Source organism: Typopeltis vanoorti, chromosome 13 (genome assembly GCF_054136105.1).
Source record: "Typopeltis vanoorti isolate ZY-2024b chromosome 13, IOZ_Tvanoo_1.0, whole genome shotgun sequence".
Classification (NCBI taxonomy): Eukaryota; Metazoa; Arthropoda; class Arachnida; order Uropygi; family Thelyphonidae; genus Typopeltis; species Typopeltis vanoorti.
Genome location: NC_143561.1, coordinates 99,123,827 through 99,148,870, shown reverse-complemented (window position 1 = coordinate 99,148,870; position 25,044 = coordinate 99,123,827). Strand labels below are relative to the sequence as shown.

At 35.4% G+C, this 25,044-nt stretch overlaps 1 protein-coding gene across 22 annotated transcripts in view; it reads right to left on the bottom strand.

Annotated features, from left to right (window-relative positions):
- Positions 1-25,044, bottom strand: part of LOC150100409 (coiled-coil domain-containing protein AGAP005037-like) — a 1,356,304-nt gene that overhangs the window by 668,584 nt on the left and 662,676 nt on the right. For 21 of the 22 annotated variants that reach the window (XR_016549297.1, XR_016549300.1, XR_016549298.1 and 18 more), the window contains one exon: positions 22,171-22,206. The exons of the other annotated variant lie outside the window; for it this stretch is intronic. Coding sequence is in view for 16 of the 21 variants with exons in the window: in XM_090403260.1 (XP_090259386.1) it covers positions 22,171-22,206 (36 nt within the window). In the remaining 5 variants the exon portion in view is untranslated. The remainder of the gene's footprint in view (positions 1-22,170; positions 22,207-25,044) is intronic. 22 annotated transcript variants of the gene reach the window in all.

The window sequence follows — 25,044 nt, the reverse complement described above, 5'->3', positions numbered from 1 at the left end:
TCTTACATACTTTTATATATAATAAGTAATACTTCTTTAAATTTTTACTTAATTATTGAATTGATTATGGTATCATTACATTCGAATTGGTACATGCAGTTATAACTTTCATACGAAGTTTATTGCCGAAGTTTGTTCTACACAGCCGTGCCATAATCAATGCGAAAAATATTATTTAACTTATTCTGATTAGTGTGGAAACCTTTAATTAATTTTACCAACAACCGTGTACTTCTCTCGAAATATTTCCATCGGGTTTGCAGTTAGTATGAAGCCTTTGTTACTGCGATGTCTTCATGAGAAATATATAATTATCCTGTGGATGAAAGTAGAATCAATAATTGCTACCAGTAACGTTTCCAGTTTAGGAAAAATAAATGGACCGCTTATTTACACAACATTGGACATGGGGTATTCATCAAGAAACAAATTATAGGATACTGTCATCTAGAATGACTAAAAATTCACCATTAGCAGCTAAGACTTCATAAGCAGATCAACAAATAAATGAGACAGACATCAATTATAGCAACCTTCTAATTGAAACGGTATATTAATGATACTTGTGTTATTTTCAATTACGATCACCTATTGAAATCAAATTAATTGAACTAATTACTGTTGTGACATTTTCTTGAAAATTACGTGGCAAAATGTGTCTTCATCTAATATCTATACATTTTTTATATAAGAGAGATTCATGTGACAATGTATATTAGTTTTCTACAACTTAGTTCATAAATTATTTTATTTTTATTAAAACAATACTGTAATTTATATTATGTTTAATTTTTTAAAAAAATATTTCAGAGAAACAGAAATATTTAAAAAATATTTTAAAGATATTTCATATACCTTAAAATGATTTCTATTATAATGCTAGAATTCTTATAAGTGCGAGAGTTTTGTTAAATGAATGTACTGAAAAACAAGTGGCATTTTTTTTTTTCAAATGTTTCGGTGTTGAAAAAACTAAGTCGATATGTAAAATAAAACTCTTAGATATTCTCCATTTCTTCGATGCTTTCCTTTTGATGACTACTGTTTTTCGTTTCTAAAACATTTTTATCTTGTTGCAAAGAATGGACGTGAAAACATTAGGGATGTTGGCATACTGAAAGAAAAAAATATATACTAAGTATAGAAAAAGAGACTCCATCTGACGTTAAAGATATTTTGAAAAATGCTCTCGTTAGATTTGCGACATCGGAAAAAAAATTGAACAGTCTTTGGTTACAAAAGTGCATTTAAGAGAATAAGTAAATAGCAAGCCATTAGGAGCATAGAATGTTACGAATTCAAATAAAAACGAGGCGACAAGTTCATAGTTCAAATTTCCTGAAGATAGTCTTCGCTCAACAAGATCGTAATAAAGAATAATCAACTCACTGTGGAACTAGAAAACATACATTAAGCAAATGACCACAACTATTGTATTTTTTGTTGTAGAAAATATACAAGGCTTTCAGGAACACTTTAGCCATTAAATATTTCGCTTTTTTATGAATAGAAATGACTCTTCATCTTAGATGCTTCTTAAAATTATCATATTCGAACATGCAAGTTGACTCTCGCAAAAAAAAAAAAAAAAAAAAAAAAAACATTACGTTAGCATACATCTATTGAGAACTGGTTATCTACAAATAATCTAATTCGACTTAATCACGTTATATATCACCAATATTCAATTTTGTATCGGCTAAGACCATCAGTTATAACAAATTTTCAAGAAAGAGTTTGCAGTATTTGTAGCTGGAGACAAATTCATAAAAGTGCAATTTCTTTTACCGTAGGAAGTGTAGATCGATCCGTATAGCGGGGAATAGAGTGAGGAAGGTAGGACCCGCGTCAAAAGAAATATGTTTCCCCCCTGTTGAGTTTCCAGACTGGCGAATTCATTATCGGAAAACACCTAGCAATCACCACCTGGAACTAATAGTTATACCACTTTTCTCTCCTAACGCTCTGTTCCGTGTCGCCTTTTCTCCGCCTCTACCGTCTACCTGCGTATTAAACTTTACACTCCCCCAAAGAAAGTAAAGTACTTTTTTTTTATCTTTCTTTTCTGGTTTCCTAACTTTATTCGATCTTGTGTGGAGGAGTTGATTTTTCACGCCCATTAAACAGAGCACTGCACCCCCTTTAGGTGATAGATCGACTGTAATTTCAACTCTCAAAGACCTGACGCCAAGAGTTGTTAGTGGTAATGGTGCAGAGTTCACTTGCTAGGACAGAGTTATTAATGAAGATGACTGTTCACTTGAAATGTGGGTTTTGAGAGAGGCATAGTTCGCTCTCTCTCACATTTGTATTAGAGCAATTTGGAAGCGTATTTCCGGCCTGATGTTCCAGGTTTGGTGTCAAATACAATGGACAGTCGAGGCACATTTAAATCCGTTTCGGAATCTTGCATAGAATTTGTGTTCCTTAGTGCACAATTATCTTGTACTAGGAGACGGACAGATCGATGGGAATCATGTCTAATAGCAGATGAAAGGAATTTGTAATAAGGATAATTAGCTGTGCCAGCTACATTAAATAAAACATTAAACAACACTGCACCATAAGCTTTTGGGAAGTGGGTGACTAATTACATAGGGTGCAATGCAGTGTACACTTCTACGGAAGTTGAATACGAATACATAGTTGCTTAACTATGTATTCGTATTCAATTTCATACACACATCATTCTTGTTTTTTTTGTTTCTTTGTTTTGTTTTTGGCTAGATGGCCAAAGAAAGAATGCTTTTCATATTCCCCGTTATCTGTAGAAGAAAATGTATGGATTGGGGTTTATTGAGCTATATAAAGCTCTGATCATGGTAGGAAGGTAACAACAATAGCCGATCCTCAGTTAGAACTTCATTGGCTACAGGATTGCCATCCATTACCCTCCCTGGGTACCCATTTTAGTCGCCTCGTACGACACATGGGCTGCAGTGGAGTTGATATGTAAGTAAATCCCTCTCGAAAAATGAAGACGATCCCCCGGACCACCCCCTACGAGGGCCGAAAGACTGTCCAACTCAGCGTTGGTTCCACTCAGTGACGGACCCCCCCCCCGCCCCACTGAGCAGAACCGCTCATATTCCAGGGAAAAGCGTCCACCGACGAGGCCCCTCACGGGCCACGCCGGAGAACACACTCTCCAGAGACTCCAAATGCTCTCCCAGGGCAACTCCCCCCCTCACAGGGAGCAAAATTCCGGAAGAAACCTGAGAGAGCGAAACTCAGCGTCTATTTTAGTCGCCTATTACGACACGCATAGGTTACGTTGGGACTTTTATTAAAGTAAAGCAAACTCTAAAAATTAGGAAGATCCCTAGACCACTCCATAGTGGCCGAAAGACCGTCCAACTCAGCGTTGGCTCCACTCAGTAACGGGCTTCCCCACCACCGAGTAGAACCACTCATATTCCAGGGAAAAGCATCCACCGACAAAGCCCCCTCACCTCAAGATGCTCTCTCAGAGAAAACCCCCCGTAATCTAAACCTCCCTTACCGGGAGCAGAATTCCGGACAGAGCGAAACTCAGCGTCTATTTTAGTCGCCTCTTACGACACGCATAGGTTGTGTCGGCGCTATTCTTAGCGCGGCCACCGCACATCGTTCTTAAGTTCTTAAAAGAACTGGGAGATGGACTGAGTCCTTGCCTATTTATTCTGTCATCTGAATGAAGAAAATATGTGTGGATGAGATGTTATTGAGCTAAAAGCTCTAGTCATGGCTGGCTAACGGCAATAGCCGAGCCTGTCACCCTGGAAGTCCTAAAAAGGACTAGGGTCTCTCCTGATCACACATCATTCTATAATTGCCCATTTTCATTAATAAAAGAGTAGCAAAAATATTTTCCACTGTGGGGAATAAAACTTTATTTCAAAAAAATTAATTAAACTAAGTGTCGAATATAAATAAAAAATAAGTGTATTTTTTCACTTACTGATTCTTTATTTGTTCTATGTACACATATAAGAGTAGATAGGGAAATATAGGAACTGAAACAGAATTTTTTTATTTCGTTTTACCAGTCACAAGATGCTTCTACTGTTATGTTCATTATATTTTATTTCCTTAAAAGGTTTATAGTTATAAAATGTTTAGGAATAGGGTTTGAGGCAAGAGTGATTTATAAAATTTAGTATAGTTTATTAAATATTTTATTATTTTAAAAGTAAAATTTTAGTTAGTTTTATTATAAAATATTTATTATTAAAAATAAATACACCTTTAAATTCTTAATATATTATTATATTAATTATCACAAGAGTCGTTATGAGTAATTTGGGTGGTGAAGGTGGGTGAATCAATCGACCGTGAGATGCGGTGATTGATTCATTCAATCCAATACCCTTGGAGGGTAACGGATGGCAATGCTGTAGCCAATGAAGTTCTAACTGAGGTTCCGCTATTGCTGTTACCCTCCTGCCATGATCAGAGCTTTAATAGCTCAATAACACCTTATCCATACACTGTCCTCTACAGATAACGGGGAAGATGAAAAGCATTCTTGCTTCGCCCCTTTAAGCCAGTCCTTATAAGGACTATAAGAATGAGTAATTTGAGAAATAAAAAGTCCTTTTTAGGACTTCCAGGGTAACAAATAGCAATGCTGAACCGAGGAAGTAAACTGAGGCTCGGCTGTTGCTGTTATCCTGGGTGATGAGTTTGCTCCCTTAGGGTTTTTGCCTTAAGGGAGCACCTTGAGTCTCCGGGGAAGGTGTTCTCCGGCAGGGCCCGCTGAGGGGTTCTTGTCGGTGAATTATTTTCCTCGGAATTTGAGCGGTTCTGCTCAGGAGTCGGGGAGCCCATCGGGGTGCTAGGATGGGGCGGCCGACACTGAGTGGAACCAACGCTGAGCGGTTCTGCTTAAACGGGGAGCCCGTCGGGGTGCTTGGACGAGGCGGCCGTCAATGAGTGGAACCAACGCTGAGACATGGACGGTCTTTCGCCCACTATGGAGTGGCCTAGAGATCGTCCGATTTTTTGAGATTTTACCCTTTACTTACTAATCAGGGTAACAAATAGCAATGCTGAACCGAGGAAGTAAACTGAGGTTCGGCTGTTGCTGTTATCCTGGGTGATGAGTTTTTGAGTTTGCTCCCTTGGGGTTTTTGCCTTAAGGGAGCACCTTGAGTCTCCGGGGAAGGTGTTCTCCGGCAGGGCCCGCTGAGGGGTTCTTGTCGGTGAATTATTTTCCTCGGAATTTGAGCGGTTCTGCTCAGGAGTCGGGGAGCCCATCGGGGTGCTAGGATGGGGCGGCCGACACTGAGTGGAACCAACGCTGAGCGGTTCTGCTTAAACGGGGAGCCCGTCGGGGTGCTTGGACGGGGCGGCCGTCAATGAGTGGAACCAACGCTGAGACATGGACGGTCTTTCGCCCACTATGGAGTGGCCTAGAGATCGTCCGATTTTTTTGAGATTTTACCCTTTACTTACTAATCAGGGTAACAAATGAAATGGCAATGCTGTAGCCAATGAAGTTTTAACTGAGGCTCTGCTATTGCTGTTACCCTCCTGCCATGATCAGAGCTTTAATAGTTCAATGACACCTTATCCCTACACTGTCCTTTACAGATAACGGGGAAGATGAAAAGCATTCGTGCTTCGCCCCTTTAAGCCAGTCCTTATAAGGACTATAAGGAAGAGTGGTTTGTTTCGATTGATTGAGTCAGATTTCATCAAATTGCGATTTTTCATGTTATGATGAAGGTTGTCTTTGTGAATGTTATGTTATGTAGGCTTTAGTATCATAACGTTCTTTATGTTGAACTTCTATTAGAGAACATCATAAGAGGTAAGAATTTTATCTAATTTTTTTCCAATCATGGAAAACGTAGACACGGATGATCTAATCTAAATAGACCGCAAACAGACATTTGATCTTTTTAGAAAGGTGCTTAAGAGGTCGAGAGGCCGCATATCTAACCATGTATTCGTTAACAAATTACTCCGAAGGTGACGAAACAGGTGAAGATAATGAAAACAAACTTAGTGGTCTCTCCACCAAAGGAGTTCCACCAGTTGGAAACACAGGAAGAACATTTTAGCGGAAGACGATCACATGGATGTGATGCTCTTATAAAGGATATTCCAAGTACCGCCAATAGTGAGAAAGTTCCTCCAGTCGTACTGCGAGACAAGTGGGCTTCGGTCACACCAATTATCAAGGACTGAAATATCGCCTACTCCTGGGCAAAAACCACAGATGAGGGCATAAAAATTCAGCCAACCACAGTCAGCGATTACCGTAAATTAACCAAGCTAATGGATAATTTAAATTTGCAATACCATACTTTTGCCTTCAGCAGCGAAAAAAACTTAGGGGACTCACTGAGGGTATCATCGCAGAAGAGATCGCAACAAATCTTAGGGTTTGACTCCAATAAAGGTGAATCGTCGGATGTACAGAGCTGACAAAAAGCCAACACCACTTGTGTTGATGGAGATCAACATTCAGAAACAAATCTCTCTCTCTCTCTCTCTCTCTCTCTCTCTCTCTCTCTCTATATATATATATATATATATATATATATATAAGTTAACTTAAATAAGTAATATTTATTCATGTATAAATACCCAATAGTTATAATAATTCGCAAAAATTTATAATTATCCGACAGAAACTAAAATACCCCCTTATTGTTTTGAGCAGTGTAGTTTCTATCCAAAAAATCGATTGACGGGGAGAAATACAGAGACTCCCTCCCAACCTTCCACTCTCGTCAAAAAAGCTGATCATCCGCCAACTAAAATAAATTCTAATAAGGAAGGAGAACTAAACAAAACTTACGCCGATGCGGTGCGTTCCAAGAAATCGTCACACGCCTTGAACAAACAAATCCCAACCTAACGGCAGTCCTACCACTTCACTAGCTACCATGTTACAAGACTTCACTAAATCCAGCCCAACTCTGATTTCTACAAAACGATTTCTCCAAGAGACCCACTCCATTCTAACTGCACTCAGCAATGAATAGAAACAAAAATCTACCAAGCCCTCTGCTGATCGCCAGTTGGAATGCTAACGGCCTCACGAACAAAATTCTTCAACTGCAAGAATTCGCAGTCAGATACAACCCAGAAGTAATTCTAATCAGCGAGATGCATTTTCGGCCCAGCAAACAACCCAAAATTAAGAGGATATACTAGTTATAAAAACGACAGACTTGATTCCAGAGGTGGTGGCACTGTCATTTATGTTACAAAATCCCTCAAACCTAATGCCACAACCAACCCCCAAATCAAAAACTTAGAGAGCACAGGAGTTGAGGTTCACACCAACAATGCTAGAAAACTTAAAATCTATGCAGCCTACAACTCACCGAGAAAACTCCAATGTCAGATCTAGACGCAGTTCTACGCAGCAAAAGATTCCACATCATTGCAGGAGATTTAAATGCGAAACATCCAGCATGGAACAGTAAAACGACCAATAGAAACGGTTGTATATAAAACAATTACATGGGGTTCAGTTACATTGCATTAGCCGGTACTAAACCATTTGTCCTTTTGGCAGTCCGGATGTTACTATCCTACGAAACATCAATATGTATCAGCTGCAAACGATTAATGAGATGTCGTTAGGCCCAGGGAAGGATTTAGACTTGCTGAGGCCCTAAGCTATACAAAACCCAGAGGCCCCGGCAGATTGCGAGGTCCTAAGCTGTAGCTTTTTTAGCTTATACGTAAATCCGGGGCACTGGTTAGGCCACAATCCTATCTTACTTAAATTCGGCACTTAGGAACAAATCCCCCCCCCACACACACACACCGCTCATTCTTTCTTAGCTTGAGAAAATTATCCAAAGTAATTCCCGAACACATTGGTTCAGTACTCAGCATACAAAACAAGGAGGAGATATATGCAGCAATAGCCAATCTCACAAATCAAATTAAAAAAGCATTAACACCAGTCGTCAAGACTACATACAACTATTTATAAGTCCAACTGTCTGCCGGATGATATTATGAATCAAATCAGGGAAAAGAACAAAGCCAGGAAAAGATATCACAACACACGTGCCCCACAGGATCGAAAAATCCTTAACAAAATGAACAATTTAGTTAATAGAGAAGCTCTCAGAAACCACAGAAATCAAGAACGGGGAAAAAAAACTAACATCTTAGTTCTTAAGACCACTCAATATGGAAATTTCCGAGAACTCTCCATAACAAACACCCCCCCCCCCCTTATTCAGGCTGAACACAGTGTGGCATATACAGATGCAGAGAAAGCCGAAGCTCTCGTTCAACAATTTGGAAAAGCAGTGCGGTCCAGCATATGAAAACCTATCTACAAGGTTCACCAACATGTCAGACGTACCTTAAGACAACCCCAAAACAACTCAGCGTTGATTAACTCTACTTCTCCAGCAGAATTAATTAACATTATCAAACATCTGAACAACAAAAACGCACCAGATCAGGACAGCGTCACAAAAAAAAATCATCAAACTGCTCCCATACAAAGCTGTAGTGCATCTTGTCAACATCCTAAACGCAATACTAAGATTGCAGTATTTTCCTGCAACAATTATGTCTAATTAAATCATACCTCAACTTCAGAACAATGCTGATGAAGATCAGCGGCATAATCTCTACCAAACGAAACATTTTGGTGGAGTTCCACAAGGCTCCTTACTGGCTCCGTTTTTATTCTCGATCCACATGGCAGATGTCCCACACAATCCTATGACGACCATCACAGCTCCATACGCAGACAATATTACATTATTAACAAGATTCTCTCCGTAAACAGAAGACTCCAAGACAGTATCTCCACGCTGGAAAAATGGTTCTTTAACTGGAAGCTTCAAATAAATCCCCAAAGTATCGCCCTTTGATTAACCGTCGTAGCAAACTAAATGGAGCCATACTTCCAAATCTAACACACTAAGACTACAACGAGTACAAAACAAATGCTTACGGATAATACTAGATGCCCCATGGTTCATCAGAAATGATCACATTCGCCATGATATCAATCTCCCATATATTTATTCATTACTTCACTCTCTAGCAGTAAAGTGTTTTTCAAAAGCGGCCACGCATCCAAATCAACTCATCAAACAAGCTGCTGACTACGAATTCGATCATTACAAGCACAAAAAACCGAAGGAAATCACGCTGTCTTCTGAGTATATTTAATCCCGCAGCCCCCAGAGGGCGAGCTTAAAGCTCATAAACTACTCATACCAGCGTGACTTTCTCCACAGATAAAGGGGAATATGAAAAGCGAATTTTCACCCATCCTTTCAGTAGCGTTGTTATGAGTGGTTTCTATAAAACAGTGATGCTGCCAAATTTTATATGAGATACAACCAGATAAATAAGAGATTATTATTATTATTTTTAGATTTATCATGTAGATCTCAGGAATGATGAAAATTATGAAAAATTGGGTTATTTTAATATTTAGTAACCAAAATGCATACCTCAAAAGCTATAAATATACATATACGAATACGCCTAGCAAGATTTCTGCATGGTTAGAAAGTAAATTATAGTTCACAAGAAATTATATTCTTGTTTTAATTCATTATATATATGAATAAACAAAAAAAATTGCTGTAAAGTATATTCATAACTAAAATTCAGTATTTAGTGATTAGTTAATGTTGAGTATCTCAACGGATCTAGCATCCACTGATGAGACCTCATGCTAGGAAAAAAGTTTAAAACAATAGAATTTCTTGTTACGAAAACGTATGTGTGTGTAGGAACATATTAAAGCAGCAGCAGGTTGGAGAGTATCATCACTGAACATCCCGTAATAACAGCAAAAAAAAAAATCTTCCTAATGCACCAAAATGAGATGAAGAAATGAAAGTCGCCTCGTTGTTCTCTCTGTAAGGAAAAACCACCTGAAAGTTACAAAACAAAAAAGAGAATGGTGGCCGGAGAAAATATTTCCGCGATATTTCTTTTCTCTTATTTCCCAAACCATCATTAGTATCCATGACAACGTGTCAGTGTTTTCTCCCTCATCTCAAATAGCGAGATGGACTCGAGTAGTCTTGGGTAATCAGCGACTGCTAGAAAGCCTATTTATACCTGTGATAGCGATGCACTCACGCTAAGGAAGCACCTGTCAGGTGAAACATTAGAGCTACTTCTATAATATTTCAGATTCCCTTGCAAAAATGCCCTTTCGTTCCTTACCTCGATGAGGGGATTAATAATGGAGTTGGATGTCACTCTCATCAAGGCAGACAGGTGAAAATTACTTGTCATTATTTTTAAAAAGGGGAAAGAAAATTATTCCACGTGGAAGTTAAGTTATTACTTATTTTATGAAGGGCATCTCAGTATTTAGTTATTTGTACTAATGTAGAACCAAGTCTTTTCATTTTGGCTTCAAAAATATCGAGCGGAATCCTTCTAAACTGATTTGTGTGACGCTTCCGTTTGATGATTAATCTTAAAATGTTTTTGATGTTCCTGTCAAAGATTACTCATTAGCAATCTGGAGTACTCATGAAGGACATGCTCGCGATGATGTGCTTGAAGCAACTTTTGCAATTAATCAAAACGCATTAGAACTAAATTATTTTTCCTGCAAACGACAGATATAAAGTAATGTACGTTCGTGTACATTTTAAAACACCCTAAGAAATCCTATTTATAATATTCCTGAATATTTAATATCAAATTTCATTTGAACCCGATCTAGCTGTTATAATTAACAACAAACAAAAACAAAAAAAAAAGCCTATTTTTCTACCCGCTGCAGGGTGAGTCTACTACTCCCATGGTGACCCAATCCATATTGGGAGAGGACAATCACAAACATTCATAGCTAACGCTGGATTCGAACCCGCAGTCTCTTGGCTGGAAAGCAATACGCTAACCACTCAGCCAACCAAACCGGCCTTGTTTGAGGGGAAGAAAGATGAAACCTAATCCGATGATATAGCCAACGGATCTACGGTTTGGGGTGTCAAATTATCTCCGCATTTTGAGTCGCATAATAGCTCCATCCGAGGCGTCTGAGTGGTGAAAATACCCTACTGTTATTTAGCTAGATTTGCGGAAATAAAAACATTAATTTATTTTAGCGATCGGCCATTTTTTGTCCCTTGTCTACCTTAAGTGGTAACTCCCCTAGCACGATGCCTACCATACAAGTGTCGAATTTTAAATACTGTTACCGGCAAGATTTAAAATAGAAGCAAAGCAATCTGGTAGGATTTAAAATAGAAGCATTAGTGATTTTAAAACGATCATTAAGGTAGATAGATGGATGTCAATGCTAACTAAAGCCATATTGTTTTATTGATCTAATAAACAGGTATTAAAATCTAAAATAATTGCCTAAAATAATGTAATTTTACTACGGTGCAGCTTTACAGTTATCAACCAGCCACGATAATAATCATATAATGGTGTACTACCCTGATGACCTTTTTTATGCCCCAGTTGAAACGTCCGCTTAAAAAAATGAATCAAACCATTCGCTACTTCATTTCAAAAAGCGTGTCCATATAAATGACGCTTTCCAGTTTAAAGGCCAATAAATGACAGTCTGATCATTTTGAATATTTTTTTTTCTCCTACCGAATTCCTTGGAGAAATGAGCCAATAAAATATAAATAAAAAATCTACATCGACATTCCATGAAATTACAAGAAAATTTAACGCATTAAGATCAGAAAGCGGATAAGATTCGAGATTTGGAATCTCGGAATGGTTTTATAGCAAGGCCATCATTGAATCTATTTAAAATAACCGTGAATTTTATGGTTGACCGGTAACAGCTATGACTTTATTGTTTCGATACTGCTTTCATCGCTATAATACCCCCCCCCCCCCAAAGCTATGATAGACGTTCATTCACTGTACAAGACATTCCGATCTATATTCCTATCGAGTCCAGACATTACACTAAGGATAAAGCAATTGAATGGGCTTTCGTAGAGACTCCATTGCAATGAAAATAAAATGGAATGTTTCTTTGATTGTATTCTACATTTTATACGTTAGACCAATACTGTGAAGCGATTTCTTTGGCCTCACAATCTATTCGTCAACTTAATCGATTTTTTTTTTCTTATTCCCATGAATACGTTACGGCCTTCAGCAACAGGATGGTTGTTCCATCTACAAGGATCGTTTCATGCATTTTCACGTCAATACATGTTGTTCATGTTAATAGAAACATTTTTATTCATAGATGTTAGCTATCGCTCTGTAGATGTATTATCTAAATCAATGCCTAGCGTGCCAATCAAAGTTGGAGGCCTGAAGTGGCTAAGGCCTAAGTGGCCTTAAGTGTTCTATAGTTGATTTATAACGTGTCCGGACAATTCATCGCAGAGAAAATTCATTGCGTAGAAAATTAATCGCGAGAAAATTTTCATGTCATTCGCATATATGAAAATAAAAACAAATATTTTATGTATTATTTATTATTTCGATTATATTTCGCGTTCTGAACTTTTTTATTCCGTATAAATTTATCAATATTCTTTCTTATTACAGGCTGCGTAGAGGGAATATTAATTGTTGCAAAACTGGGATGGGGTGGTTAGGGAGAAAGGACACCATATCTCTAAATATTCTTATAAAATATTTAGAGATAATAGTTATTTCCAAATAATATTTATAATTAACTATTCCATTAATAGTTAGAATAGTTATTGGGGAGAAGAAAATATTTAAGAGTTAGGGAGAAAGGGCACAATATTTAAAAATATTTATTCTTCTAACCGTTCACTATTTTTCTGTTCTGCGCATTTAGACATCCATCCAGGTGGGATTCATTTTTATATGAATTAATTCAGAAGGGGACGTGTTTCAGTTACTGAACACGTGTATTTTGAAATCGCTGTACTTTTCCTGCTTAGTAAAGGAAAAATTGCACGCTGCTATCGTTTGCAGAGCTAGTTTAAGATCATAGGTGCAATTTTGAGTAAAGATAGTAAGGAAATTCATAATAAAATTACGTAAATGCTATCATAATGATGTAAATCAGAATAAGCTAAATTGCCATCTGCAGCTGCAATTCTAGGAGAAGATAGACGGAGATAAATTTATTAAAATTTACTTTTCCGTCTATCTCCTCCTAGAATTGCAAACGATAGCAGCGTACAAGATATATTTACTATCAGTGCAATGTCATTTCATTTTTTTAACTAAATTTTCAGTGAATGTCCATGAATCGATTTATAGAGGGACTCTATTAACCTGTTTTCATTTATAGTAATACTATACTATACATTTATAAACTCGTGTGAGATTCATTTAAAACGGTTTGAATTGGTGATTTTAGTCAAAACATATAAAATATTAAAGTATATTAAAAATTAAACATACTTTTTAATAATCTTTGAAATTATGTAAAAACTTAAAAAAGATAAAGATATATTTAAAATACACCTTTTATTTATTAAAATAGCTTTTATTATGAATTACAGAATTTGGAGAACTATCGACCCTACGATGCGGTGATTGATTCATTCAATCCAATACTCTTGGAGGGTAATGGATGGCAATGCTGTAGCCAATTAAGTTCTACCTGAGGCTCGGCTATTGCTGTTATCCTGGGTAAATGAGTTCGCTCTCTTAGGTTTTGCCCTAAGGGAGCACTTTGAGTCTCCGGGGAGAGTGTTCTCCGGCACGGCCCGCTGAGGGGTACTTGCCGGTGAATTATTTTCCTCGGAATGTGAGCGGTTCTGCTCGGTACTCGAGTTTCACTGAGTAGAACCAACGCTGAGATTTGGACGGTCTTTCGCCCACGAATGAGTGGCCTAGAGATCGTCCGATATTTTTGAGATATCACCTTTACTTACACATACGGCTATTGCTGTTATCCTCCTGCCATGATCAGAGCTTTAATAGCTCAATAACACCTTATCCCTACACTGTCCTCTACAGATAACGGGGAAGATGAAAAGCATTCTTGCTTTGCCCCTTTAAGCCAGTCCTTATAAGGATAAGGACTATATATATAATATAAATATATATAATAGTAATTGTGTTGGAAAACTTCATTGCAAGTTACAGGATTTGGAAATTAATTGTGATATTAACTAATTATGATATATGATTTCATATATAGAGATTATCATTTCTTAAAGTTTCAGCAAAACAATTTGCTATGAATAACTGATATTACAGAAAACTAAGGATACTAGGTTACCGTATTATGTGCGGTAACACATAATACGTTCAATACCAACTATCAGTGCAATGTAATTGCACTGATAGTTTGTATTTACCGTAAGTAAATACCAACTCGCCTTCATTTAAAAAGTTTGTAAAGGTTTTTCATCTCCTACACGCAATTCTAGCTCGGATCTTTCCATCCAAAAGGCAGTTTTGAAGGAAGAGATGATTTCTACATTATAGTTTTATATTTATGGTATTTATTATTCATATGCAACGGTGTGCGTAATTCCAAGAATTACTTTGCAGAATGATCGGTAATTTCTGTATACCGATATTTTTATATTTAGTTTAATTATATATTAGTTATTAATTTATATTTCTATTTGTGACAGATGACTTTTCTTTTTTGTATTACAATTTATTTGCTTAAAATTATCCCTATTTTAGTACACCTATTTGGATAATTAATATCTTAAATAAATATCATCTTAAAAGAGGGTACTAATTTCACACAAAAATATCATAACCCCATGTTGTGTCCGGGATAAGAACAGCGCTACTGTAGCCCATGCATGTCATACAAGGCGACTAAAATGGGACGCAGGGTTTCGCTCTCTTAGGTTTCTTCCGGAATTTTGCTCCCGGTGAGGAGGGGCTTACATGTCCGGGGGGTTTGCCATGAGAGAGCATTTTGAGTCTCTGGGGAGGGTGTTCTCCAGCGTGGCCCGGTGAGGATCCTTGTCGGTGAATGCTTTTCCCTGGAATACAAGCGGTTCTGCTCAGTGGTGGGGGAGGGGTCACTGAGTGGAACCAACGCTGAGTTGGACGATTTTCGGCCACTTGTGAGGAGTAGTCCGGGGATCGCCTTAATTTTTAGAAAGGGCGTTACTTACATGCAAGCCCCCACTGTGGCCCATGCATGTCGTACGAGGTAACTAAAATGAGTACCCAGGGAGGGTAATGGATATCAATCTATAACCAATGAAGTTTTAACTGAGGCTCGGCTATTGCTGTTACTCTCCTGCCATGATCAGAGCTCATAGCTGTATATTACCATATCCATACATTTTCTTTACAGATAACGGGGAATATGAAAAGCATTTTTACTTCACTCATCTAGCCATATATATATATATATATATATATATATATATATATATATATATATATATATATATATATATATATATATATATATATATATATATATATATATATATATATATATATATATATATATATATAGAGAGAGAGAGAGAGAGAGAGAGAGAGAGAGAGAGAGAGAGTATATATAAAAATTCAAAATCGTTCAGAAGCACAACTAGGTATAAAGAAAGAAAATTCTGCACGGCTAACAATTGTATAGCATTATTTATTTATATATTTTTTATCTTTCTAAATCTACCAATAATATCAAAGTTTTACATTGATTTTAGCATCCTTTTTATGGAACTTCGGTTACACTAAGTGTAAAAAGACCAGAAAGTAATTAATTTTTTCGTTTTCCCCCCTAACCTTTTCATTCAGTAGTGACATCATTTATCACGTAAAAAAAGGACATGTGCCTAGAATACAATAGAAGCATTTATGAGAATGGAACAGCGCAGACATAAACTTCATAACTCCGACCCATCATTAGTCTTTGTCTCTTTATAATTAATGTAGAAAATCAGCAAGATTCATCCACAGATTTTTTTTCCTTTTATTTCTTGACTCTTGTCACATTTTTTTCCCAAAACATCGTGTTTGTTAAAAAGATGTATACGGAAAAGAAAAAAAAAATAGTTACCTCGTTATTTTTTTTTAAATTGAAGTTGTAAAGAAATTATAACTCGATCTATATATTCAGCAATGTAGAATTTCTCGAAGATAACATATTGTGCCTAACAAAACCTCAGAAGAAAGCAATGGAGCAGGAACGAATAGGGTTACCAACAGAGTACCAACAAAGCGAAGTATAATTACAATAGGGGCTCACTCGGTCCATAAGCTGAAACCTCAGGAGGAAAAGAATAATTCCTTAAGATGAATGGGAATGTTTTTTTTTTTTTTTAAATATCTATTATTAAAATAGAAAGATGCGAATCACAAAAGATGAGGAAACTGAAGATGAATTGTATTTCGAAATATTTTCATTGATTTCATAGTCTAGTAATTTAATTAGCGCGTTTTTTTTTAAGATTCGAGAAGCTTTTAGGCGGATATTAATTAATGTGGTAATTAACAAAAACAATTTATTCTGGAAATGACTGCATGCAATAAGAAAAATTGGGTTTTAGTAGTAGAAAGAATTATCAGTGCATCGATTGCTAATGACATACCTAAGCTATTCGAGTAGGTAATTAACTCCAAACCCGCTGGAAAATATGAAGCAAATGATACTTAACGCTAATGGGAATTTTAAAATGGTGTTGCCAGAAGGGGTTTAAGCCACCTTCTGCAATGGCATAAAACCTATCCCAAGGGGGGGGGGGTCGTAAACACCTTAAAAATGCATATCATATCATATAGAGTAGAAAACGCCATCTAAGAAAGGTTGTGAAACCCGAGAATCCATAAACCCTTCTCTAGAGATGGAAAACTTATTCACTGGACAATCACAAGCATCCATGTCCACGGAGAGATTCAAACCCAGTGTCTGTTGGTTGTAAACTAGATACGCTATCCAACTCCATTTCCAAGCCCAGGACAATAAAGTTCTCTTATAGGATGAAATCATTTTAAGTTAATGCGATAACTTCCTAATGTTATTATTTTTCATTTTTGCTAACCGTTCGTGATATGGATCCTCATTCTCGGTCCTGTTGGCCAAGTAAATAGTGTTTTCTACAATCAACAAACAGGCTGTAGATCAGAATCCCATAACGATGTCTGTGAATGTTTTCAGGTGATTTTTAGAAAAGTCTGGAGTAGACAGAATAAGTTTCGTGTTTGGTATCTGGAAAATCTCAATATTTCTTATGAATTGATTTTATCATCTGAAAAAAAAAAGAAAGAAAGAAACCTGGTCATGGATAATAAAAAAAGAAATGACAGAATGACTTGAAATACACTGACATACTGAACTAATCTAAAATTTAGCCTATAATGTCTAGGTGAATTATTTAAGCATTACATTGCCTTTATGAAAACAAAACCCCTTGGTCTTATTAGTAAATGTTATATATTAAGATCATTATTATTCTTAATATAAATTAAAAATATCTCCTTTAATTGGACTATGGATTGTAAGAACTCTGATTTAACCAACTAATTTCGTACACCTTTAATTTTATAACATAAGATAAAATATAAGGAATTGTTTCACACAAATACATGCTACCGAGTTTGCGTATATATCGGTTATGTTGCTGTTACAATAGCAACATCAACATCTTGGTGATGGGTAGTTAATGTACCTCTTCAATATAACAAGTTACTATAAAGATGACTTTGAGTGCTGAGCATCAAGCATGATGCACTTCAGAGTAGATTTTTTCATAAAGTTGCAATTAATTTTAGTAACGTAAATGTAAATATAATTCAGTGCTAGACTAGATTTTAAAGCGTAAAAACTATAATTTATAATCATTCAATTAAAATCAAATATTATTTGAATTCTTTTGCTACGACAACAAATCAACGATCCTGTCTTGTGTCACGTCACTGCACGCTATCTGATGATAACGTAAACAGAATGATTTATCTTTGAAAACGGGTCTCTCTCTCTCTCTCTTCTTTTTGTTCATCTCGCGCTTTTGTTCCATCTAGCCTTTAAGCGATGACTAATGATAGAAGCAGAAAGCAAGTGTTAAATGGTGGAAGCGATCGCAAAAACCACACTGTTGAACGTAACGATATCCAGCTTTGATTCTGTCCCAGTATTAAGCGTCATCTGCTAACGTGTCGCATGCCAACATTTCTTTATTGTTCTATAGAATGAAAGATAGAATCAAGAGTCGTTGGTACCTCATGTGGACAATCGCTTCAGATCGCCCTAATGATAAAGACACAACTTCCGAAAAACCCTCTAGCGAAAAATAAGTAAATTAAACGGGCCCTTCGTTTTTAAGGAACCGAAGCAGAAATATTTCTTTTATGTTTGGTAGAGTACACCGAATCAGAAATATCTGCTAAAGTGCACAGCAGTGATGCATGCAGTTTACCTACACTAGATCTAATAAAAGACTGAGGGTTGATCGCAAATGTAATTTATTATTAACAGTGCTTGCCATTGGCTTCTACGTCCAAGCAAATTATTTACTGAGGACCAAATAATAAGTGGTGCATTGTTTGATCTTCTGATGCGCTAAATGTAATTTGGCAGCTATTAGAAACTGTATAATAAAGTTGACGAATAATTTCGTTTCGTGTATTTTTTATTATTTTTTTAATAGACAATATATAATGTTGCCTATGCATTTACGTTATGCCGTTATAATTGGATAATTCTAACGGTATTAGAGGGGAAATGCACAAACTCAGTAGATAGCAATAAAAGTAATCTTTCTAACTTTTTTTAAAGTTCTACGAGTGTATGCGTAGATTTTGTGGTAACCTTCACGATGCCAAGTCGCAAAAAAAAAAAAAAAAAAAAAAAAGACCTTAAGTTTCATTTTAGACAACTACTAGAATTTTTGTAGGCCTTTTTTCATCTTATTTTAGAGCTAATAAATCTTTAGCGTAAAGTAAGTTTTCCAATAAAAAGAACCTTTGGATTTTAATCTCAACTTAGCCAAATCAATGGCTACACACACGAGTACTTAAAATAAGAAACAGTTAGATTTAGGAACATCTCTCTTTTGTGCCTCTAGTTTTTATTTTTATTTATTATTTTAATAAATAAAATAAAAACTTGAGGCGTAAAATAATGCATTAACTCCCTTTGGGGATTCAAAGTTGTTACAAGATTTTCTCCAATAAACTTGAGCACAATAGAGTCATTTAATTTCATCAAAAAGACAAGATGGAGACATTAGGACAGGAGATGGATGACGATAAAACTAGGGCTGCATTGCTCCTCCTATTTAGGACACATTTTTTCCATAAAAATAATACATTACCATTTATTAATGTCTTGGTTTTTTAAAGAAACAACATCTATATAAAAATTAAAGACGAAAAGGCATCCTTCGAGTTGAAAATTACCAGATGTCGTCATTAGGGAAAAATACATTTTTTAATAGAACAGAAATAGATGAACAGCAAATAAAAAGAAACATAAAATGAATAATAATAATGCTAATAAAATTAATAGAATTTGCATTTTTGATGAGAGACCTTTCTTTTTAAGTATATTTATTAAGACACCAGTAATATTTATATATCAGAAACAATGAAATTTATGTTAGATGTACTGCTAAGTTTTATTAGTGGTGAGTACATGTCGAATTGAGTAGGAAACGGTAACAAAATCCTTTTTAGGACTTCCAGGGTAACGAATTAGCAATGCTGTAGCCAATGAAGTTTTAACTGAGGCTTGGCTAATGCCGTTACTCAGCCATGATGACTAGAGCTTTTAACTCGATAACATCCTCACAGATTTTCTTCATTCAGACGAAGGGATGAAGAGTCAAGGACTCAGTCCATCTCCCAGTCTTTTTTAGGATTTTAGGCTAAATTTTATTAATATATGTTATAAGTGGACTGTGACTTCACGAAATTTAGATTTAAAGCCAGTGTTTTTTAAGTTGTCAATTAGATCAAAAGAGGGAAATAGACGTTTCATGTTTAAATAAATATTAAATGAAACTAATCTACCAATAGCTTAATATTATTACTAATAATTCTACTATATATGACGCGTATAAGGCATGATATTTTGGCTCTGTGCAACTTCTAGAACTTCGCTTTATGAAGTGAAGAATATTACCCATTCGTATTACTTTTCATAAAAAAATAAAGCGAAAAATGAGTTCAATATGGCTTCATTGCGATACAATACCTTCTAGTAGTTGCAAATCTTGCATAACCACGTGACCAGCAACCCGAAACAGAAATCTGCTTTTTACACGTTATCGTGATTCACCTGAAAGCATTTCTGTGTCTTTGCTGTCTTCTTTCGTGGCAAAGATGGGATAGGAAGGTGGGGGGGGGGGGTCTTTAACGACCATCTGTGGGCAGTGTACGTGTGAGGGAAGCGGTAGAAAGGATGTAAGTATCCGCTTAGCGGGGGATTTACACTAGTGGAAGGGATAAAGAGGATGGGGAGCCGATAAGAATTTCACTCGGTAGCTTCCGAAGAAAAGAGAAAAATGAAGATGAATTATAGGCGAAAGGAAACATGGAATTTGGGATAGGGAAGGTAGCGGTGATCCATACACGCAATTTTATCCACCGCAAAGGCGAAAGAAAAAAAAAAAGGAGGAATTGACAACCGTTAATAAGAATTAGTTCTTCTATCAGAAAAAACAAAAATAAAATAGAGTATATTTTTCTATTTTATTTTTTCTGTGTACAAATAATGTAAATAATAAAGGAAATGAATAAAAAATAAATAATGTAAATAATAAATAAATGCAATAAATAACGTCTTGAGTACACTTTACCATACTGTGTATTAAGGCTGACCTTGCTCCAAAGAAGTCACGTGATTCACTAATGATTAAATAACGTCTATTTATTATTTTCCATATAATATTTGTTATATAATCATTTCTGTGTATTTCTAGGATTAAGTTTTGTGTTATCCAAGGATTTTGTGTTGTTTTTGAACGAATTCTGACTTTCTTTGTAGTTCTCTTATATATTTCCTCCAGTGTGAGTTTAATGTTGTTGGAAAAATTCATTAATGGTGTCCTTAATTAACTAAAGAACAACAAAAACCTTTTCCTTTGAGAAGATTGGCATCTGTTGCTAGCCTCCAGATTGTTCTCTTTTTAAATTTTCCTCACGCGTGTGACTTTTACCGGAAGGAGATTGCATTACCACACTTTCACACAAAGTTCCTTTCGTTAGAGGCAGTGAAAAGCCCAATTTGTTAAAAATTGCATTACACCGACGTCAAAGTGCTAATACAATAAATATGGCTGCTTCTACTTTTAGCCGGGATAACGAAGGATCCAACTAATCACGTTATTTAATAAGTTTGGAGGCTTTTATTGCATCAGTGATTAGATCATTTTCTTTTGCTATTAACGCTTTTGATTTAATAAGCGAGAATTAAATCACGTGATTGTTTTTGTTTTAATAATCGTAGAGAAAAAAAAGGCGAATTTATGGGACTGCTAAAAATCGTAAGAAGCTTAAATATATTTCAATATTAAAGAAAAAAAAATCTATCAAGGATTGCAGGATATATATATAAATTCTGTTACGTAAGTTACAGCAGTTTCAACTGTAAAAACTCTCCCTTAATCTACAGATAATTCAAAATCAGCTGCAGAGCGGAAGATGAATCCTGGCCTGTCTGCAGAGAGTCCAAAATGATCCCAGATTATCTACAACATTGGCTGCCAATACTATATCTATCTACACACACTTAAAACTAAAGTCATCTACTCAGCTAACGCTTGGACAAAGATTTTAGTCTTAGGAAGTTGTTCGTAAAGGCATTAGAATTAGCAATTTCTTAGGGTTCATGGGTCCCATGTTTTCTAAGGAGACTTAGGAATTTTATCTACCAGAAAAGTGTTATTGGTTGATAAAAATGCGATGCAGGGACAAGTGTATCCTAAGCGCGAGAGGAATAAGCCTTACTGACATCTCACTGCATACCTAGCGATGTACTGATATTCAACTATACTGAAAATAGGAACCTCAGTAATTATCTGAAAATCTTTCGCCATTATTTAGGTTCATCGGAACGGTCAAAAATACAAATTCGAACTGTCTTTTGGAAAAGATTTATTTCATCGAAATTATTCTATATATCTGCTGACGTTTCAAGCAAATGCAAGAGCAAATACGCGTGCAATGTAAACTAGACAGAATTAATCTGAAATTGCTAAATGTGGAAGGAGTTTAAAAAAAATCAACAAAAGAATTTTTTTAGTGTTTTTGTCATGCAACGACCTAGTTGAAGAGGCTCATTAATGGATATAGCAAAGAAACAGGTGAGATCAAGCGAGGGAAACCACTTACCACATCTAGGTCCGCGACGACCGTTGGTCCACCTACCTACAGACAAAAGAAATAACATGAGTCGGGTATTTAATTGACTTTTTTTTTTGTAGTCTTTTAATAAATCTTAAATGAACTCACTCACGGTATTTATAATTAGATGTTTTGAGCAGCCCTGTTTTCAATATTCAAATTTTTGAGTTTACAGGAAGAATTGATTTTAGACAAATACTATACATTGATTTATCGGACGGATTTGAAATCACATGTAACATCGTAGATGGTTGCACGCGCACATTGTTGAAATTTGCTAGTAATTTTCTTCTTTGTTGCCCAAAGCAGAATCCTTCTTCATTGTTGTGTTGTAGCTACAAATTCATTGTTGAAAAATTCACAATATTTAACATATTGTTGTCTTTCAGTCATTATTACTTATACTATAAACAATACATTTGTTTGGGAGCAACATTCAAACAACAATCGTTAATTCAGATAGCCACGCCCCAACAACTAACTCTGATTCTTGTTAAAGCCACGAAGTGTCGCAATTTAAACAATACATTACTGTTAATGGCATTATTAAATATATAAAAGATGCAGTTTTATCTACGCCTGTTATAATTCTTTAGTTTTTACACGTCAATTAAAGATCTATAATTCATATTAGCATCATTGTTTGACATGTTAGATCGTTGCAATAACAGATTGAACAATATGGTTCGCTTTTTCCAAATTATAAGTAACATCAGTCAACATTTTTAAACTCCAAGTTACAATCAAGTAATAAGATGTCCATTTTCTTAAAGTTCTTAAAAGAACTGGGAGATGGAACATCTGAATGAAGAAAATCTGTGTAGAGGTGTTATTGAGCTAAAAGCTCTAGTCATGGTTGGGTAACGGTAATAGCCGAGCCTCAGTTAAAGTGTCATTGGCTACAGCATTGCCATTCGTTACCCTGGAAGTCCTACAAAGAACTGTTTCGGAATTCAACCCAAAGTCGCATTTCATGGTCATGTCCATTTTCTTTTGAGTGTGTGAATAAAAATTATATGGATAATAAATTAAATATGGTGTATAAAAATTAAAATTAATTCTAAAATAAAATGTTAAAATTTTGACAAATTAAGTAATATATATATAAAATGACAATATTAAATATCCATCGTTTTTCTTTATAGAAAAACTAATAGACAAACTCATAACTCTAGTTAAATTCGGAATTCGATTTTTTTTTTTTTTTTTTGGCTATATAAGATATAACGGTAACATTTTCAGTATATAATAGGATATTAACTTTTTTGCGATGGAGGGAAGGTTGGCGGAAAGGTATGCATTATTTAAAAGGTGGAACTGAGAGATACTCTCGACCACGAGAGTATCTCGAATAACGTATTTATTCAAAAGGAATGGACTGACAAACTAAATTAATTCAACATACATTAATTCAATTCAACTTACTGTAATACCAAAATCAATGTCATTTTGCGGTGTTCAGCACCCCGGAGATCCAACTTTGTTTAAACGTCAAACCGAAGTATGAATTAAGAAAGATATGTCACTTACAGGGTTCATCAATTAACATGCTTGACAGAGATCTTAAAGGAAAACTACTGCATCGAACTTGACTCAAACACAAAATGAATGTAGAGATGAAATTGAGATAAGTCTGCTAATGACAACAGAGGAAAGGTTATTTCTAATGAACTGAAAAGTAGATTCCGTCCACTTCTTTTGCTAAGAGATTAAGGTAATGGAGTTTGCGGTCCATTATTTTCAATTTGCTGATATCAAGGGGGAAAAAAGAAAATTAAGAATGTCTGAACAGGAAAATAGAAAGAAGAGATAAACGCTTCTGATATTCAAACGAAGAAAGTTAATAATAACAACTATGAAAGGAATGAATTCTAAAGTGAATTGATTTTAATTTGAATATTATTCAAATTAAGTTTTCGCCATGTAATGCCAACAATATCTAATATTTCCATTTAGAAGATCTTAATACAAATATAGTGGGAGTTACCATGCCGACACATAACAAATGATAATTTCATGGTTTAAATGAGGCAGACGACACTGTAAGTGTACAGTTGTAGTTACCATGCCAACACGTTCTCTATGCGATAAGATTTCATTGTTTAAATGACTAAACGAGACAAAGCTAATTACACAGCATTTTTATCCTAAAGCAACACACTAAATATTAGCTCAGTACACATATTGGTACATCCTTTTCACAATAAGCTCTTATAGTTAACAAGTCTATCTTATTCTGAAGCATTGTGATGCAAACTAACATTTGTTAGACAATACGTCTACTAGGAATTTTTGTTTTGCTTGTTACCCAGCTTTCGTCACTGGGAATACTATCTACTGCACGCTCTCACTCTAATACAATATCATAAAGCACTGTTAACAAACATCCGCATTAGTGTCGAAGTTTACACTTCCACGATTTTTCCACGGATATTATTATATATATTATATAATAATATCCGATCCGAAAAATCGTGGAAGTGTAAACTCAGATATTATCATATTGGAAGTCATTGTTATAAGTAATCAGGCAACAAATCTTTGAAATGGTGTTGGAGTTTATATTTCCAAACTTAAGCCAATTCTCAAATTAGATCCTAAATTTACATATTATTTAAGAAAAATTAATAAATACAATATATTATAATACGAGAAAAGGAAATAAAATAAAAAACTCAGTGCAAATGCAGAGAATCTTTTTGAATATAATAAACTATTTTTATATGAATTTTACTAGGACGTTGAGCTTTTTTGTTCCCATCTCCTAAGTCACCGTCAATTTTTGTTACAATTTTTTTTTGTTGCTTTACTTGATGTAAATAAATAATTAATAGATGTTTGATTGTAACTAAGTAGAAGAAA